We start from the raw sequence: 21,441 nt of genomic DNA on the forward strand, positions 1-21,441 counted from the left end.
AAGGTAAAAAGATCCTCCCAGTAGGCCTACTATTCATCAGTGGGATAAGTGTTTTATTGAAACTAGATGTTCAGTAAGACACAACAAATCTTTAGGTCGTCCCCGTACGTCTGAAGACGTAGAGCAAGTGAGACTTTAGATGGGATTTGTACCGCATCACCAATGGAAGCAACATTAAACCTCTTTAGGTATAAGGTAAAAAGATCCTCCCAGTAGGCCTACTATTTATCAGTGGGATAAGTGTTTTATTGAAACTAGATGTTCAGTAAGACACAACAAATCTTTAGGTCGTCCCCGTACGTCTGAAGACGTTGTAGAGCAAGTGAGACTTTAGATGGGATTTGTACCGCATCACCAATGGAAGCAACATTAAACCTCTTTAGGTATAAGGTAAAAAGATCCTCCCAGTAGGCCTACTATTTATCAGTGGAATAAGTGTTTTATTGAAACTAGATGTTCAGTAAGACACAACAAATCTTAATTTCTTCCCCGTATCGTTTGAAGACGTTGTAGAGCAAGTGAGACTTCAGATGGTACGTGTACCGCATCACCAATGGAAGCAACATTAAACCTCTTTAGGTATAATGTAAAAAGATCCTCCCAGTAGGCCTACTATTTATCAGTGGAATAAGTGTTTTATTGAAAGTAGATGTTCAGTAAGACACAACAAATCTTAATTTCTTCCCCGTATCGTTTGAAGACGTTGTAGAGCAAGTGAGACTTCAGATGGTACGTGTACCGCATCACCAATGGAAGCAACATTAAACCTCTTTAGGTATAATGTAAAAAGATCCTCCCAGTAGGCCTACTATTTATCAGTGGAATAAGTGTTTTATTGAAACTAGATGTTCAGTAAGACACAACAAATCTTAATTTCTTCCCCGTATCGTTTGAAGACGTTGTAGAGCAAGTGAGACTTCAGATGGTACGTGTACCGCATCACCAATGGAAGCAACATTAAACCTCTTTAGGTATAAGGTAAAAAGATCCTCCGAGTAGGCCTACTATTTATCAGTGGAATAAGTGTTTTATTGAAACTAGATGTTCAGTAAGACACAACAAATCTTAATTTCTTCCCCGTATCGTTTGAAGACGTTGTAGAGCAAGTGAGACTTCAGATGGTACGTGTACCGCATCACCAATGGAAGCAACATTAAACCTCTTTAGGTATAATGTAAAAAGATCCTCCCAGTAGGCCTACTATTTATCAGTGGAATAAGTGTTTTATTGAAACTAGATGTTCAGTAAGACACAACAAATCTTAATTTCTTCCCCGTATCGTTTGAAGACGTTGTAGAGCAAGTGAGACTTCAGATGGTACGTGTACCGCATCACCAATGGAAGCAACATTAAACCTCTTTAGGTATAATGTAAAAAGATCCTCCCAGTAGGCCTACTATTTATCAGTGGAATAAGTGTTTTATTGAAACTAGATGTTCAGTAAGACACAACAAATCTTAATTTCTTCCCCGTATCGTTTGAAGACGTTGTAGAGCAAGTGAGACTTCAGATGGTACGTGTACCGCATCACCAATGGAAGCAACATTAAACCTCTTTAGGTATAATGTAAAAAGATCCTCCCAGTAGGCCTACTATTTATCAGTGGAATAAGTGTTTTATTGAAACTAGATGTTCAGTAAGACACAACAAATCTTTAGGTCGTCCCCGTACGTCTGAAGACGTTGTAGAGCAAGTGAGACTTTAGATGGGATTTGTACCGCATCACCAATGGAAGCCACATTAAACCTCTTTAGGTATAATGTAAAAAGATCCTCCCAGTAGGCCTACTATTTATCAGTGGAATAAGTGTTTTATTGAAACTAGATGTTCAGTAAGACACAACAAATCTTTAGGTCGTCCCCGTACGTCTGAAGACGTTGTAGAGCAAGTGAGACTTTAGATGGGATTTGTACCGCATCACCAATGGAAGCAACATTAAACCTCTTTAGGTATAAGGTAAAAAGATCCTCCCAGTAGGCCTACTATTTATCAGTGGAATAAGTGTTTTATTGAAACTAGATGTTCAGTAAGACACAACAAATCTTAATTTCTTCCCCGTATCGTTTGAAGACGTTGTAGAGCAAGTGAGACTTCAGATGGTACGTGTACCGCATCACCAATGGAAGCAACATTAAACCTCTTTAGGTATAATGTAAAAAGATCCTCCCAGTAGGCCTACTATTTATCAGTGGAATAAGTGTTTTATTGAAACTAGATGTTCAGTAAGACACAACAAATCTTTAGGTCGTCCCCGTACGTCTGAAGACGTTGTAGAGCAAGTGAGACTTTAGATGGGATTTGTACCGCATCACCAATGGAAGCAACATTAAACCTCTTTAGGTATAAGGTAAAAAGATCCTCCCAGTAGGCCTACTATTTATCAGTGGAATAAGTGTTTTATTGAAACTAGATGTTCAGTAAGACACAACAAATCTTAATTTCTTCCCCGTATCGTTTGAAGACGTTGTAGAGCAAGTGAGACTTCAGATGGTACGTGTACCGCATCACCAATGGAAGCAACATTAAACCTCTTTAGGTATAATGTAAAAAGATCCTCCCAGTAGGCCTACTATTTATCAGTGGAATAAGTGTTTTATTGAAACTAGATGATCAGTAAGACACAACAAATCTTTAGGTCGTCCCCGTACGTCTGAAGACGTTGTAGAGCAAGTGAGACTTTAAATGGTACGTGTACCGCATCACCAATGGAAGCAACATTAAACCTCTTTAGGTATAAGGTAAAAAGATCCTCCCAGTAGGCCTACTATTTATCAGTGGAATAAGTGTTTTATTGAAACTAGATGTTCAGTAAGACACAACAAATCTTAATTTCTTCCCCGTATCGTTTGAAGACGTTGTAGAGCAAGTGAGACTTCAGATGGTACGTGTACCGCATCACCAATGGAAGCAACATTAAACCTCTTTAGGTATAATGTAAAAAGATCCTCCCAGTAGGCCTACTATTTATCAGTGGAATAAGTGTTTTATTGAAACTAGATGTTCAGTAAGACACAACAAATCTTAATTTCTTCCCCGTATCGTTTGAAGACGTTGTAGAGCAAGTGAGACTTCAGATGGTACGTGTACCGCATCACCAATGGAAGCAACATTAAACCTCTTTAGGTATAAGGTAAAAAGATCCTCCCAGTAGGCCTACTATTTATCAGTGGAATAAGTGTTTTATTGAAACTAGATGTTCAGTAAGACACAACAAATCTTTAGGTCGTCCCCGTACGTCTGAAGACGTTGTAGAGCAAGTGAGACTTTAGATGGGATTTGTACCGCATCACCAATGGAAGCAACATTAAACCTCTTTAGGTATAAGGTAAAAAGATCCTCCCAGTAGGCCTACTATTTATCAGTGGAATAAGTGTTTTATTGAAACTAGATGTTCAGTAAGACACAACAAATCTTAATTTCTTCCCCGTATCGTTTGAAGACGTTGTAGAGCAAGTGAGACTTTAGATGGGATTTTACCGCATCACCAATGGAAGCAACATTAAACCTCTTTAGGTATAATGTAAAAAGATCCTCCCAGTAGGCCTACTATTTATCAGTGGAATAAGTGTTTTATTGAAACTAGATGTTCAGTAAGACACAACAAATCTTAATTTCTTCCCCGTATCGTTTGAAGACGTTGTAGAGCAAGTGAGACTTCAGATGGTACGTGTACCGCATCACCAATGGAAGCAACATTAAACCTCTTTAGGTATAATGTAAAAAGATCCTCCCAGTAGGCCTACTATTTATCAGTGGAATAAGTGTTTTATTGAAACTAGATGTTCAGTAAGACACAACAAATCTTTAGGTCGTCCCCGTACGTCTGAAGACGTTGTAGAGCAAGTGAGACTTTAGATGGGATTTTACCGCATCACCAATGGAAGCAACATTAAACCTCTTTAGGTATAAGGTAAAAAGATCCTCCCAGTAGGCCTACTATTTATCAGTGGAATAAGTGTTTTATTGAAACTAGATGTTCAGTAAGACACAACAAATCTTAATTTCTTCCCCGTATCGTTTGAAGACGTTGTAGAGCAAGTGAGACTTCAGATGGTACGTGTACCGCATCACCAATGGAAGCAACATTAAACCTCTTTAGGTATAATGTAAAAAGATCCTCCCAGTAGGCCTACTATTTATCAGTGGAATAAGTGTTTTATTGAAACTAGATGTTCAGTAAGACACAACAAATCTTTAGGTCGTCCCCGTACGTCTGAAGACGTTGTACAGCAAGTGAGACTTTAGATGGGATTTGTACCGCATCACCAATGGAAGCAACATTAAACCTCTTTAGGTATAAGGTAAAAAGATCCTCCCAGTAGGCCTACTATTTATCAGTGGAATAAGTGTTTTATTGAAACTAGATGTTCAGTAAGACACAACAAATCTTAATTTCTTCCCCGTATCGTTTGAAGACGTTGTAGAGCAAGTGAGACTTCAGATGGTACGTGTACCGCATCACCAATGGAAGCAACATTAAACCTCTTTAGGTATAAGGTAAAAAGATCCTCCCAGTAGGCCTACTATTTATCAGTGGAATAAGTGTTTTATTGAAACTAGATGTTCAGTAAGACACAACAAATCTTTAGGTCGTCCCCGTACGTCTGAAGACGTTGTAGAGCAAGTGAGACTTTAGATGGGATTTGTACCGCATCACCAATGGAAGCAACATTAAACCTCTTTAGGTATAAGGTAAAAAGATCCTCCCAGTAGGCCTACTATTTATCAGTGGAATAAGTGTTTTATTGAAACTAGATGTTCAGTAAGACACAACAAATCTTAATTTCTTCCCCGTATCGTTTGAAGACGTTGTAGAGCAAGTGAGACTTTAGATGGGATTTTACCGCATCACCAATGGAAGCAACATTAAACCTCTTTAGGTATAATGTAAAAAGATCCTCCCAGTAGGCCTACTATTTATCAGTGGAATAAGTGTTTTATTGAAACTAGATGTTCAGTAAGACACAACAAATCTTAATTTCTTCCCCGTATCGTTTGAAGACGTTGTAGAGCAAGTGAGACTTCAGATGGTACGTGTACCGCATCACCAATGGAAGCAACATTAAACCTCTTTAGGTATAATGTAAAAAGATCCTCCCAGTAGGCCTACTATTTATCAGTGGAATAAGTGTTTTATTGAAACTAGATGTTCAGTAAGACACAACAAATCTTTAGGTCGTCCCCGTACGTCTGAAGACGTTGTAGAGCAAGTGAGACTTTAGATGGGATTTTACCGCATCACCAATGGAAGCAACATTAAACCTCTTTAGGTATAAGGTAAAAAGATCCTCCCAGTAGGCCTACTATTTATCAGTGGAATAAGTGTTTTATTGAAACTAGATGTTCAGTAAGACACAACAAATCTTAATTTCTTCCCCGTATCGTTTGAAGACGTTGTAGAGCAAGTGAGACTTCAGATGGTACGTGTACCGCATCACCAATGGAAGCAACATTAAACCTCTTTAGGTATAATGTAAAAAGATCCTCCCAGTAGGCCTACTATTTATCAGTGGAATAAGTGTTTTATTGAAACTAGATGTTCAGTAAGACACAACAAATCTTTAGGTCGTCCCCGTACGTCTGAAGACGTTGTAGAGCAAGTGAGACTTTAGATGGGATTTGTACCGCATCACCAATGGAAGCAACATTAAACCTCTTTAGGTATAAGGTAAAAAGATCCTCCCAGTAGGCCTACTATTTATCAGTGGAATAAGTGTTTTATTGAAACTAGATGTTCAGTAAGACACAACAAATCTTAATTTCTTCCCCGTACGTCTGAAGACGTTGTAGAGCAAGTGAGACTTTAGATGGGATTTTACCGCATCACCAATGGAAGCAACATTAAACATCTTTAGGTATAATGTAAAAAGATCCTCCCAGTAGGCCTACTATTTATCAGTGGAATAAGTGTTTTATTGAAACTAGATGTTCAGTAAGACACAACAAATCTTAATTTCTTCCCCGTATCGTTTGAAGACGTTGTAGAGCAAGTGAGACTTCAGATGGTACGTGTACCGCATCACCAATGGAAGCAACATTAAACCTCTTTAGGTATAATGTAAAAAGATCCTCCCAGTAGGCCTACTATTTATCAGTGGAATAAGTGTTTTATTGAAACTAGATGTTCAGTAAGACACAACAAATCTTAATTTCTTCCCCGTATCGTTTGAAGACGTTGTAGAGCAAGTGAGACTTCAGATGGTACGTGTACCGCATCACCAATGGAAGCAACATTAAACCTCTTTAGGTATAAGGTAAAAAGATCCTCCCAGTAGGCCTACTATTTATCAGTGGGATAAGTGTTTTATTGAAACTAGATGATCAGTAAGACACAACAAATCTTTAGGTCGTCCCCGTACGTCTGAAGACGTTGTAGAGCAAGTGAGACTTTAGATGGTAGGTGTACCGCATCACCAATGGAAGCAACATTAAACCTCTTTAGGTATAAGGTAAAAAGATCCTCCCAGTAGGCCTACTATTTATCAGTGGGATAAGTGTTTTATTGAAACTAGATGATCAGTAAGACACAACAAATCTTTAGGTCGTCCCCGTACGTCTGAAGACGTTGTAGAGCAAGTGAGACTTTAGATGGTACGTGTACCGCATCACCAATGGAAGCAACATTAAACCTCTTTAGGTATAAGGTAAAAAGATCCTCCCAGTAGGCCTACTATTTATCAGTGGGATAAGTGTTTTATTGAAACTAGATGTTCAGTAAGACACAACAAATCTTTAGGTCGTCCCCGTACGTCTGAAGACGTTGTAGAGCAAGTGAGACTTTAGATGGTACGTGTACCGCATCACCAATGGAAGCAACATTAAACCTCTTTAGGTATAAGGTAAAAAGATCCTCCCAGTAGGCCTACTATTTATCAGTGGGATAAGTGTTTTATTGAAACTAGATGTTCAGTAAGACACAACAAATCTTTAGGTCGTCCCCGTACGTCTGAAGACGTTGTAGAGCAAGTGAGACTTTAGATGGGATTTGTACCGCATCACCAATGGAAGTACCATTAAACCTCTTTAGGTATAAGGTAAAAAGATCCTCCCAGTAGGCCTACTATTTATCAGTGGAATAAGTGTTTTATTGAAACTAGATGATCAGTAAGACACAACAAATCTTTAGGTCGTCCCCGTACGTCTGAAGACGTTGTAGAGCAAGTGAGACTTTAGATGGTACGTGTACCGCATCACCAATGGAAGCAACATTAAACCTCTTTAGGTATAAGATAAAAAGATCCTCCCAGTAGGCCTACTATTTATCAGTGGAATAAGTGTTTTATTGAAACTAGATGTTCAGTAAGACACAACAAATCTTTAGGTCGTCCCCGTACGTCTGAAGACGTTGTAGAGCAAGTGAGACTTTAGATGGGATTTGTACCGCATCACCAATGGAAGCAACATTAAACCTCTTTAGGTATAATGTAAAAAGATCCTCCCAGTAGGCCTACTATTTATCAGTGGGATAAGTGTTTTATTGAAACTAGATGATCAGTAAGACACAACAAATCTTTAGGTCGTCCCCGTACGTCTGAAGACGTTGTAGAGCAAGTGAGACTTTAGATGGTACGTGTACCGCATCACCAATGGAAGCAACATTAAACCTCTTTAGGTATAAGGTAAAAAGATCCTCCCAGTAGGCCTACTATTTATCAGTGGAATAAGTGTTTTATTGAAACTAGATGTTCAGTAAGACACAACAAATCTTTAGGTCGTCCCCGTACGTCTGAAGACGTTGTAGAGCAAGTGAGACTTTAGATGGGATTTGTACCGCATCACCAATGGAAGCAACATTAAACCTCTTTAGGTATAATGTAAAAAGATCCTCCCAGTAGGCCTACTATTTATCAGTGGAATAAGTGTTTTATTGAAACTAGATGTTCAGTAAGACACAACAAATCTTAATTTCTTCCCCGTATCGTTTGAAGACGTTGTAGAGCAAGTGAGACTTCAGATGGGATTTGTACCGCATCACCAATGGAAGCAACATTAAACCTCTTTAGGTATAATGTAAAAAGATCCTCCCAGTAGGCCTACTATTTATCAGTGGAATAAGTGTTTTATTGAAACTAGATGTTCAGTAAGACACAACAAATCTTTAGGTCGTCCCCGTACGTCTGAAGACGTTGTAGAGCAAGTGAGACTTTAGATGGGATTTGTACCGCATCACCAATGGAAGCAACATTAAACCTCTTTAGGTATAAGGTAAAAAGATCCTCCCAGTAGGCCTACTATTTATCAGTGGGATAAGTGTTTTATTGAAACTAGATGTTCAGTAAGACACAACAAATCTTTAGGTCTTCCCCGTACGTCTGAAGACGTTGTAGAGCAAGTGAGACTTTAGATGGTACGTGTACCGCATCACCAATGGAAGCAACATTAAACCTCTTTAGGTATAATGTAAAAAGATCCTCCCAGTAGGCCTACTATTTATCAGTGGAATAAGTGTTTTATTGAAACTAGATGTTCAGTAAGACACAACAAATCTTTAGGTCGTCCCCGTACGTCTGAAGACGTTGTAGAGCAAGTGAGACTTCAGATGGGATTTGTACCGCATCACCAATGGAAGCAACATTAAACCTCTTTAGGTATAATGTAAAAAGATCCTCCCAGTAGGCCTACTATTTATCAGTGGAATAAGTGTTTTATTGAAACTAGATGTTCAGTAAGACACAACAAATCTTTAGGTCGTCCCCGTACGTTTGAAGACGTTGTAGAGCAAGTGAGACTTCAGATGGTACGTGTACCGCATCACCAATGGAAGCAACATTAAACCTCTTTAGGTATAATGTAAAAAGATCCTCCCAGTAGGCCTACTATTTATCAGTGGAATAAGTGTTTTATTGAAACTAGATGTTCAGTAAGACACAACAAACCTTTAGGTCGTCCCCGTACGTCTGAAGACGTTGTAGAGCAAGTGAGACTTTAGATGGGATTTGTACCGCATCACCAATGGAAGCAACATTAAACCTCTTTAGGTATAAGGTAAAAAGATCCTCCCAGTAGGCCTACTATTTATCAGTGGGATAAGTGTTTTATTGAAACTAGATGTTCAGTAAGACACAACAAATCTTTAGGTCGTCCCCGTACGTCTGAAGACGTTGTAGAGCAAGTGAGACTTTAGATGGGATTTGTACCGCATCACCAATGGAAGCAACATTAAACCTCTTTAGGTATAAGGTAAAAAGATCCTCCCAGTAGGCCTACTATTTATCAGTGGGATAAGTGTTTTATTGAAACTAGATGATCAGTAAGACACAACAAATCTTTAGGTCGTCCCCGTACGTCTGAAGACGTTGTAGAGCAAGTGAGACTTTAGATGGGATTTGTACCGCATCACCAATGGAAGCAACATTAAACCTCTTTAGGTATAATGTAAAAAGATCCTCCCAGTAGGCCTACTATTTATCAGTGGAATAAGTGTTTTATTGAAACTAGATGTTCAGTAAGACACAACAAATCTTTAGGTCGTCCCCGTACGTCTGAAGACGTTGTAGAGCAAGTGAGACTTTAGATGGGATTTGTACCGCATCACCAATGGAAGCAACATTAAACCTCTTTAGGTATAATGTAAAAAGATCCTCCCAGTAGGCCTACTATTTATCAGTGGAATAAGTGTTTTATTGAAACTAGATGTTCAGTAAGACACAACAAATCTTAATTTCTTCCCCGTATCGTTTGAAGACGTTGTAGAGCAAGTGAGACTTCAGATGGGATTTGTACCGCATCACCAATGGAAGCAACATTAAACCTCTTTAGGTATAATGTAAAAAGATCCTCCCAGTAGGCCTACTATTTATCAGTGGAATAAGTGTTTTATTGAAACTAGATGTTCAGTAAGACACAACAAATCTTTAGGTCGTCCCCGTACGTCTGAAGACGTTGTAGAGCAAGTGAGACTTTAGATGGGATTTGTACCGCATCACCAATGGAAGCAACATTAAACCTCTTTAGGTATAAGGTAAAAAGATCCTCCCAGTAGGCCTACTATTTATCAGTGGGATAAGTGTTTTATTGAAACTAGATGTTCAGTAAGACACAACAAATCTTTAGGTCGTCCCCGTACGTCTGAAGACGTTGTAGAGCAAGTGAGACTTTAGATGGGATTTGTACCGCATCACCAATGGAAGCAACATTAAACCTCTTTAGGTATAAGGTAAAAAGATCCTCCCAGTAGGCCTACTATTTATCAGTGGGATAAGTGTTTTATTGAAACTAGATGATCAGTAAGACACAACAAATCTTTAGGTCGTCCCCGTACGTCTGAAGACGTTGTAGAGCAAGTGAGACTTTAGATGGGATTTGTACCGCATCACCAATGGAAGCAACATTAAACCTCTTTAGGTATAATGTAAAAAGATCCTCCCAGTAGGCCTACTATTTATCAGTGGAATAAGTGTTTTATTGAAACTAGATGTTCAGTAAGACACAACAAATCTTTAGGTCGTCCCCGTACGTCTGAAGACGTTGTAGAGCAAGTGAGACTTCAGATGGGATTTGTACCGCATCACCAATGGAAGCAACATTAAACCTCTTTAGGTATAATGTAAAAAGATCCTCCCAGTAGGCCTACTATTTATCAGTGGAATAAGTGTTTTATTGAAACTAGATGTTCAGTAAGACACAACAAATCTTTAGGTCGTCCCCGTACGTCTGAAGACGTTGTAGAGCAAGTGAGACTTCAGATGGGATTTGTACCGCATCACCAATGGAAGCAACATTAAACCTCTTTAGGTATAATGTAAAAAGATCCTCCCAGTAGGCCTACTATTTATCAGTGGAATAAGTGTTTTATTGAAACTAGATGTTCAGTAAGACACAACAAATCTTTAGGTCGTCCCCGTACGTCTGAAGACGTTGTAGAGCAAGTGAGACTTCAGATGGGATTTGTACCGCATCACCAATGGAAGCAACATTAAACCTCTTTAGGTATAATGTAAAAAGATCCTCCCAGTAGGCCTACTATTTATCAGTGGAATAAGTGTTTTATTGAAACTAGATGATCAGTAAGACACAACAAATCTTTAGGTCGTCCCCGTACGTCTGAAGACGTTGTAGAGCAAGTGAGACTTTAGATGGGATTTGTACCGCATCACCAATGGAAGCAACATTAAACCTCTTTAGGTATAAGGTAAAAAGATCCTCCCAGTAGGCCTACTATTTATCAGTGGAATAAGTGTTTTATTGAAACTAGATGATCAGTAAGACACAACAAATCTTTAGGTCGTCCCCGTACGTCTGAAGACGTTGTAGAGCAAGTGAGACTTTAGATGGGATTTGTACCGCATCACCAATGGAAGCAACATTAAACCTCTTTAGGTATAATGTAAAAAGATCCTCCCAGTAGGCCTACTATTTATCAGTGGAATAAGTGTTTTATTGAAACTAGATGATCAGTAAGACACAACAAATCTTCAGGTCGTTCCCGTATCGTTTGAAGACGTTGTAGAGCAAGTGAGACAAAGCTTTGTGAACAGTCCTACAAAATCAACCCAGCGTACTTCTCCACAGCTGGGCGTCCCACACATGACAGTTTGGCGTGTCTTGAGAAAAGGGGTCCATCTCAAACTTTACAAATTACAAATGGTGAAAGAATTAAAAAAAACACTGATAGAATTGCTTGTACGGAACTTTTGGCAAGAAATAGACTTCTGATAGGATGTGGGCCGCATCATCAGTAGAAGCAATATTGAACCTCTTTAGGTATAAGGAAAAAAAAAACTTGATGTATTTTGCTACAAAATGACACCAAAATCATATCTGTAAGATAAATCAATAAATCAATGAGTTTTCAAAACTATAAAGTCCTTTTGATACACCCTGTACATAGCAACAGCCGCCAGTATTTACCCACTCTCCACGACAATTATTGTCCAATTAATAAAATAGCAGTAAGTTTCCCAATTCACTTTTTTCTTTCTATTTTGGTACGAACGCATGTCCTCAATAGGACAAATTACTTGTTAGAAATATATCATTTATTTAGGAAAACAATGCATTTGTTATGTATCGTTAACTATGGAACATGGATGAATTAAGTGTATCTATTACGTATCATTGTCTATGCAACATTTCTGAATATATAAGGACAAGAATGTGATACATACGAAAGCATTACATACACAAATAGTAAATAACAGAAACCAACATACCTTTTTTAGTATTACAGGAACATACAAGGATATAAAATGTCGTATGGAGAGGTTAAAAAAAACTGTGAAATTATTTCAAATTTAATAACGTCATTCTGTACCAATAGCCGAGAAATATAATTGTGAAATGAATTAAACATTGATTAGATATAGTGTAAAAATCAAATAGAATTGTAAATATTCTTTAGTTACCTTCTATTTGTCTTAGAAGTAAAGGCAGTACTTTCTTGTATCTCTCAGTTAAATCAATGGCATCTAAGATCTGCAGTTTCTCTTTGTAAGAAGCTTTGATAATGGAGGCTCCAAGATCGGCCAGTTGGTGTCCTGGCAACGAATTCAAAAGTTGCTGAAACGAGCAATAAAATAAAAAATTAAAACTTAATGATATTAAGACTAAATGTAGTACACAGCTTAGAATTTTATACTCTAAATAACAATTTTATTATTCCCTTTTTATGCATTTTATTTAAACTAGCCTTTGGCAAGTTGGGGGCTCCGCCCCCAGATCCTCATATTTGCTCTTCCTACGACTTCGCACCTCTTAAATCCACAATTATACCAAATTTCAAGTTTCTTTTCACATTTCATCTAAAACATAATATTTTGTATCCCCCCAAAAAGCTCATTTAAATAACATGGCAGTTTCTTCATTGCCCCCTTAAAAATTAAAAATATTCACTTCTGGAGATTTTCCTGTGGGTTAGTCCCGGAAGGCTACAATCATGCCAAATTTCATTATTCTAATACTGCCGGAAGTGCCTACACATTTTGGAGTATAGAAGATATCCCATGTAAATAACATAGGGAAGATTTTTTAGTGCCCCATAAAACCATTCTACAGTTGGAAATTTTTATTTTTGGCCATTTATTTAGGTAACGCTAACGAAAACGTAAAAGCACACCGAATTTCAAGTTTCTAGTCAAATTCCAAGTACCTAAAATAAGAGATTATAGGTCCAAAAAAAGGCCTATTTAAATAACATGAGAATTTTCAATCCCTCCCCCATTTAGACCCCCTAAAAATTAAAAATATTCACTTTTGGCAATTTTCCTGTGGGTTACTCCTAGAAAGCTGCAGCCAAATTTCAATTCTAAACGTCAACCGGAAGTACCCCTTTATATTATGCCAGTTTATATAGTTTTATATATAGTTAGGATTATTACTTTTAGCAGATCGTAAATTCTATGACGAAAGGGCGTACGTTAATTTCTTCATTTTCTTTCTTTCTCCGTTAACTAGGAAGTCGATTAAATACATTTAATCTTAGTCGGAAGGAATCCACCAAACCAACTAAATGGTTCTCTGTGAGACCCGAATTTACCCTCGTCTAAATGCGGCTTAGAAATCCATAAAGCCAGTAAAATAGATACTTGGAAAACTAGAGAGTAAAAACGGACGGAATGTGGTGCTGCTCACTTCATTACCTCTTCTTAAAAGACTGCCACACTAAATATATTACAAAATTTACCATTTTTATTTTGCGTGTTTTTCATAAATGAAAGGAGATAATGAAATGCAACTTACCACAATTACCACTTACCACAATGCAACTCTACAACAGAAAATATGAACTTGAAGAATTTTTAGTGCTGCCATCCATAGAAATTACAGTGTTGCCAGAATAACATTTCCTCCAAAATCTCAGTTAAGGCAGCGACTAGAGGAACGAACTTAACTTTCTGTGAACTACTTTTTAAATGACATTATTATTTAATTTTAATAATTGTATGTTAAAACTATTTTGTTTTATTACAAACTAAATATACCTATTATTTAAAGAAGTAGTTCACAGGATTTCAAGACAACAAAATACGTAATCAAATGCAGCTGAGTTTGTTCCTCTTGTCGCTGAAAATTCTTTAGGTTCATATTTTCTGTTGTAGAATAACATTATCTATGATTGTGGTAAGTTGCATTTCATTATCTCCTTTCACTTATGAAAAACAAGAGAAAGGAAAATGGTAAATTTTGTATTACTTTTTAGTATGTTAGGCTCCTAAGTCGAAATCTTTAAGCTATACGGTCCACGATTATGCTTTTTAGGTTAAGGGAAGTGGATGGTTAACAAAAGTGAATTATGAAAGAATCGGTGGAATTAAAATGGACAATGAAACGGGAGAACCCCGAGAAACTCTATACACACGATCTTATTCACCGCAAACTCACCAGGGACTCTTGAACCAGAGGTGAGCATCCTACCACTCGCCCACCGTGGCCCTCAAATTCTCTAGAGTCAAGGTCATGGAAATGTGAATCTGCCCGTCGGCTGCACTGACTTCTCACGAATAGGGATGACTACGGATGTCTGATCTGACGCTATTCCCTCACGATCTGGATACCTTTGCTTGGTTATGTGATAACAAAACCACACGCCTGAACCCAACCCCCCAAAGTTATACAGAAATCGGCGCAGCTGAGACGCTCTTAATTTATATGAAGCGCCGATTCTCGCTGATGAAGAAGCTGTTGATACTTACAAAAAAGTTAAGATAATATATATATATATATATATATATATATATATATATATATATATATATATATATATAAATCTATTGACACTTCACACAAGAAGCAATTCGAAATTGAGTCAATTCTTAACCAATACCACTTATGTAACTAATATACGTAATTACAGGATTTATGTAACATAGAACACAAATCAAAACTCAAAGAGTAAAACATGATAGACTGAAACACGGTTTCCGACCTAATATACTGGTGTACTAACCAGTCTGCTTCCTGAACAGCTAAATTTTACACTCCTAAGATCTTGATTACTGTAGATTAGTTAGGACAAAAAAATATTTTGTTTGTAGAAGTTCCATTTCTTCCTATTAATCTACTTATATATATAGGGTGTCCCACTAGTAAGGGGTTCCGGGAAAAGTGTTATACAAGTCTTATTATTAAAAGAGGATATGAAACCAAATTTTTACATGACATACCTTTATAGCTGAGAAATGAAGGTACATTACTCATTTACCACGTGTATCAGGTATTGTTTCATAAATTTGTGAACCAGTTAAATGACAAGGAACTGACATTTGGCTGGTACCAGCAAGATGTGGCAACATGCCACACATCTAAAGCGAATAGGTAGCTATGTGGTGGAATTATTTTCCCCTGACAGAGTGATTTCCAAAGGATTATGGTCTCCAAGGTCACGTAACTTGACGTCCCTGCCTGTTTTCTGTTGATCACTTTAAAGGTAATGTGTACAAGAACAAACCACACATGATCGATGAGTTACGAGAGAACTTCTGCCGTGAAATCCAGGCAGTCACCCCAATACTCTGGCAGGAGAAATCACGAATATGCAGCGCCGTGAACTGTGTATATAGATGAAGGGAAGTCACCTCTTGTAACGTACCTTCATTTTTCATTATAATATAGTTCTTGCGATATATTATAACGCTACTGTGAAAATATAAATAAAGACTGAAAAATTAATTTTTATCCTCATCAATCGAGGATATGGTTCTAGAAGACTCAACAAAAGTTACATTTTTTTAAACATTAAGAAACATAAGAAACACTAAAAAATATCAGTTTTAGAGACACTGTCTTTTGTTGAGAAATTAATCTCATTACTGTGACGCTGCAGTTGATCAGAAGGCGCATCACTCAAAAATGTACAATGTCATGAAACCTCCACGACTCCTCCCATTAAAAGATTACCTTAAGTTTTGAAACGACTGGCTGCGATACATCCAACATTTCCAGCAATTTTGAGGTCTCTTCTCTGAAACTGACAACAAGTGAGTTAAGTTCCGGGTTCCCATCCTCAGGATCTGAAGAAAGGAAAAAAACTTTTAAGCTTTCATTTGCATTGTCTCGTCATCTACATGTTGCATATGAAACGTAAACTAAGAAGTTACATGTCACTGACAATGTCACACTTTAAAGCAGTTACAAACACCAACATAATCATTCTGCCATAAATTATCACTTCTAAAAACTACGGTCTTCGGTTAATCTTGTTGATTTAATGTACAAATTACTCCTTAACCCTCGCACTACACAGGTACTTTTTGTAACGCGGACAACCATGAGACCGAAGGGGGGGGGGGGTCATTTTGTACCGACCTGTTAAAATTAAATATATCTAGCAAAAGAAACGAATTAGAAACTCCCACAAAAATCTATAGTGCCTGAAGTGAACAGTACACACTCCTATTAAAGGGGGAAGGAGGTACTTTGTGCCCACCAACTTAAAATAGCAAATTTATGAGACACTCAAATAGAGTGATTAAGGTGGACAGCACAGGACAAAAGCACAGCTAAACATGTTGAACCATAACTTTTTTTTTTAATTTTAATTTTAAAGAAACAATTAGAAGAGTCATTACAGAAAACATACTGTGGTGGGCACGAAGTCCCTCCCCGTTGGTAGTGCCATTGTTAATATCATCCTGTAGTTGCAATCTTGTTCTTCGCTTCCTTCCTCCTTCTACTGACCCACCTATAACATTCCTAGTACTTCTACAATAATATCCTGACCATTAACTATGCAATTTAACGCACTAGCAAATATTCTTAGCTGTGTGGTACATCTTAAAGTTGTATTTTCGCTGCCATATTTCATAAATATCGTTGTTTGCTTTATCCAGTAGGCCTATTTTTCTGGATTACTTTTCGAACTTTTATGTTATTCATCTTATTTCCGGGACAAACAATTAGCAGCACTTAAAAAGTCAAAATTAGGTACATTAGCTTGCCTTTCCTAAGTAATGATAAACTGTACACAGAATACTTTAATACTGACCGAATGGTAGCCACCATATTCGTCTTCTTGAAACACAACACTGTTCCTATACCCATTAGATGGATGTGCTGTGAAGTTCACTAACTCGAGCACTATGGAAATTTTGGCGCACTGACAGAAGTATATTAAAAAAAAAAAAAAAAAAAAAAGCTAGTTTAATTATAATGGGTATGGAAACTGTTGTTTCGAAATAATAATATAGCAGCTAGAGTCCTTCTATTTCAAGTGTGCCCAACAGTTGAGTTGATTTTGAGTTTAACGTCCTGTTCAGCAGCGAGGCTATATGAGACGTAAAACCTACTGATTAACGTGGAATACTATCCACCTAAGCTCCCGCCGGGAATTGAACCTGGGTCTCCCATACGAAAGGCGCGTATACTAACCACTTAGCCACGAAGGAGCTCCTCCCTCGAAAGAGGAGGGACAAGTTACATTGGCCGAGATCTTTCAATAGTTGGATGTGGAAGCGTTGCCACAATGAATTATATCACAGACTTTGCCGTGCTCTGTCTTGTTAGCCATTCTAAGTAGCCTACGACCTTTACTCGTCAAGATCAAACGACTGAATGACAAATTGACAACACAGCGGAGGTCATTCACTTCTTTTCCCCAACGCAAAGGGAGGGGTTCCTACGTAAGAGGGTGGAGAGAGTGGGACCGAAGTGTTTCACATATTTTCCGATGGCGCACTAGAAACAGAAAAGCTCTGCCACTTGTTCATATTAAATTGTTCTGTATACGGTTTCTCAGTTCTCTTTAGACGAAAGGAAAACTAATCTATTTACTTTAGACTTTAACAAGCGAAGTTTTCCCTTTTCCCATAAACAAGAAAAATATCATGAATATGTAGTAAATCAATAAGTATTCCAGAGAAATAGGTCTGCTGGATAAAAACAAAAAGGGAGATTTGTGAAATGAAATGAAATCTCTCAGTTTTACATCCAATGGTTATGCCGGCTAGGCTAAAGGAGACAGTGATGATGAGAAATGAATGAAATGGTGGAATGAAGGAAGTGAGGAAACGGGAAAACCCCGAGGAAACCCACGCACACGGTGTTTGTCCACCACAAAGTTCACTTGGTGCGAGCTGGGATCGACCCAGGGACTCCACACATCAGAGATGAACACACTACCACTGAGCCACTACGGCTCCCACAGAAGTTTGTGAAACATAACAGCAAAATAGAACTCCATGATCATTACGGTCACAGATAACAATATTTGTTCTTTAATGTCCTAACCAGTTTATTTACTTCCTTCCATTATTTTTCTTCTTTTTCAAACCATTTTTCCGTAACGACCTATAAAATACGCTTTCTTCTTCCTACCAACAAACTTACATACAGTACATCGGTTGCCTGTAAGATAGTGAAAGCCTATTCACTGAACAGATATCAAATAATTACCGGAGATAGGTTCTTTTGAACTATTTAACCACTCTAACGAACTCTAGCAAATCTACTACCTAGAATAATGTTAAGGATAAATTGAATCTGTGATTTCTCATAAATTTGTAGACGGTAGTCGCTGTTAAATTTTAATGCCCTGTTCCAGAATTCGACTTGCAATTAGAGTAACGTTCGATTTGAAAACACATGAACCCACACTCGCGAGCTGAACTCAGATTTCCACGCACCAAAAACGGGAACGCTAACCATCTAGTTAGGACAAAGTACTATAAATTTTTAACACCATACTAGCCCCATCAGTTTTTAGAAATTCAGATTACCATAAAACTACAAATATTACGAGCAACCCAATTTACAATGAATATGTTAATTTGTTCTTGATTTTTAAAAAAAAAAAATTATATTAAGTTGAAGCTATAAGGTTAAAATATGCATAAAAGAAATTTTTTCAAAGTAAATTTTAGACAGTTTATTTTACAGCTAAGATGTAAGGTTGATTAACTTTTTCAACTGTTGTTACCTTATGATGTTATTACCAGGATATGAATAAAGTCTTACCCTCATCAAGCGAGAATTTATCCAACTGTGTAACAACTCCGACAGGATATGGCACTTCCTGGACTAATTTATCCAACTTAAATCGGCATATACCTGTCACCAGAAGTGTATACGAAGGTCGAGGCCAATTTGTTCCAGTCACCTGGACAACTACAGCTGCTGTACCAACGGAATGTAAAGTACTTACATCGTCCACATCCTAAGTAAGATAGAAGGGACAGGGAAGATTCCTTTAAAATATTTGTCAATCGAAGAAAGCATTCAAACATTTTAATGGCGCAAACTTGAAAAAAAGACCAAAAATTAAATACAAATGCAGAATGCAAAACCTTAATTTGGTTTGTTTAGAAGAAAGGCAGCGATCATTTCGAAAACACTGGGTAGTTGTAGCATATGAATTTAGATGGATAAACAATGTACACGCTAAACAACAAAATGAAGATACTTTTACCATAACAAAGTGCGAAAAAGTTATTTGAGTGGACCGAGACTCAAACCCCCGCCATACCGTGCCAATGTGTTAACCACTACGCCACGGAATCCAATTCCCACAATTGCCAAACATCCTCTCACTCCTGTAGTCGCTGCTCTCCACTCAAACCACATTGCTTGTACCACAGCCTATACATTGTTCAGCGTAAGCTCTAAACTCCGATAAACAAAATATTTGTATCCTTCCGCTTGTCACAAATACGATTGGCTAGTGATGTATCACTCCCACTCCCCACGGGGAGGAGCAAATTATGTACGTGCATTTTGACAATACTGTCTCGTGTTGTCCAGATACTTACAGCAGCAGCAGAAAAGAAAGAAAAGAAACTCCAAAGATTAAAAAAAAAAAAAAGTATTTGACAATTGTTACTGAGTGAGTAAAGGTTTGCCTTGTTGGTGTTTCACCACAACGATTCATGCCAGTCATCTTTCAGACTTCAAAAGAAGAACACCCGTCCACAGTTGAGTTGGCGTCATAATTACTGCGCATGCTTTGTGTTTATTTCTATTATTTCATTAGCTACACTCGATTGCAGTATTATTAGATAATCCGTATTATATTTTTGTAATTTATAATAATATAGCAGTTTTATATGAAAGTTCATAGTAAAAGTAATAATGCAATCACATGAACTATTTTGCGGAGGAGTACAAGTGTGGGTAGGACAACAGCAAATCAGCGAGATTTAGTTTCACGTGGCTTTGTTTATCGCAGTTTAGAGCTTACGCCGAACAATGTATAGCTGCTATGCTTGGATATTCCAGTGTCCACATATTGAGAATATCTCTGACGCTCAGACTACAGGAGTGAGAGCGTGTTTGGCTGTTCGGGGAAACGTACTGGGTGGCATAGTGGTTAACGAATCGGCACGGTATGACGGAGATCCCGGGTTCGAGTCCAAGTCCAGTCAAATCACTTTTTGGCACCACTCTTTGCTTCTTATTGAATTCCCACTTACAGAGGATCTGGTGTGTAAAAACAAGTTTAAATCGGTTGTTTTCTCCTTCCATTAATATATGTACCTGTGATATATTAACAATGTGGCAGAATATCGAACATGGCAGTAAAAGAATTCGATTCTGGCAACTATGTTCAACGTTTATTTTTATAAGCTACTTCTATAAATGGTCACAGCTGACCAAACCGATTCTTACGAAAGACAGCAGGAAATAAAGTTATTAAATTCATAATATATACTCAATGTCTGCCAAAGTTGCTGCTGTTACATTGTTAACATTCATGAATTATTTTTGTCTTCATTCTTTTTATTTATATTTTATTTTTATTGCAATAACTATTAAAATGTTAAATACAGAATCCAGCATAACGATATATAGCCTTTTATTAAAGTTAAACTACTTGCTGAGCAAAACAATACTTTTATTCAAAAGACAATAATAACATGTAACAGTTACACTTTATTTCTTTAATCCTCGGAATCTCAAGTTCCTTTTGTTTCGCGAAAGCCCAGTAGGGTACATTTTGTACCCCATCTAATTTTTTACCATAAAATTGGGTTGTTTGCGTGCACAGGTCTTATTGAGGATATTGTTAAATTCAAACAATTTGATACAATATTTCGAAAAACAAAAAGAGAATTAAGGTTTTTATGATAACAAGAGATTTTGTTGAATAAATAAATGCATGGACCTAGAAAAGCAAACTCCAAGAAACATAAATGCAAAGTTCCCAAATGTCTGCATTAGTGGTAGTATTATCTTACTAATATTACAGAGTACTTACGTCGTACTTACATACTAACAGCAGAGCCATCCATTGAAAACTTTTACATGGAAGCTCATAGGGGTATATTTTGAATCCCAGTAGTACAAATTTCCAATTATTTCAATAATTAACCACATTCACCGGAGCTTTCATGTAGATGTAGATGGGCCAAAAATATTCAGCTAGAAAAAAAAGAACAGCCAAAATCGCAGAAAAAAAAAGGGAAACAGAAGCAAATTTGAAAGTGTGGGGTATAAAATGTATCCCATTGGGCTTTCCCGAGAGTTACATAAATGCATCGTTTTGCTGAGTGGTAGATTAAATTAAAGTTGATA

At 37.4% G+C, this 21,441-nt stretch overlaps 1 protein-coding gene across 1 annotated transcript in view; it reads right to left on the minus strand.

Moving 5' to 3' along the window:
- The window catches only part of LOC145669938 (lon protease homolog 2, peroxisomal-like), an 83,596-nt gene that overhangs the window by 58,216 nt on the left and 3,939 nt on the right, over positions 1 to 21,441 (minus strand). Inside the window, exons 3-5 of the mRNA XM_081738283.1 lie at positions 18,889 to 19,087; positions 15,835 to 15,947; positions 12,345 to 12,498 (exon numbers count right to left, since the gene is read on the minus strand). Coding sequence (XP_081594409.1) covers positions 12,345 to 12,498; positions 15,835 to 15,947; positions 18,889 to 19,087 — 466 coding nt within the window. The remainder of the gene's footprint in view (positions 1 to 12,344; positions 12,499 to 15,834; positions 15,948 to 18,888; positions 19,088 to 21,441) is intronic.

This window comes from Thermobia domestica, chromosome 2, assembly GCF_964235325.1.
Source record: "Thermobia domestica chromosome 2, izTheDome1.hap1.1, whole genome shotgun sequence".
Classification (NCBI taxonomy): Eukaryota; Metazoa; Arthropoda; class Insecta; order Zygentoma; family Lepismatidae; genus Thermobia; species Thermobia domestica.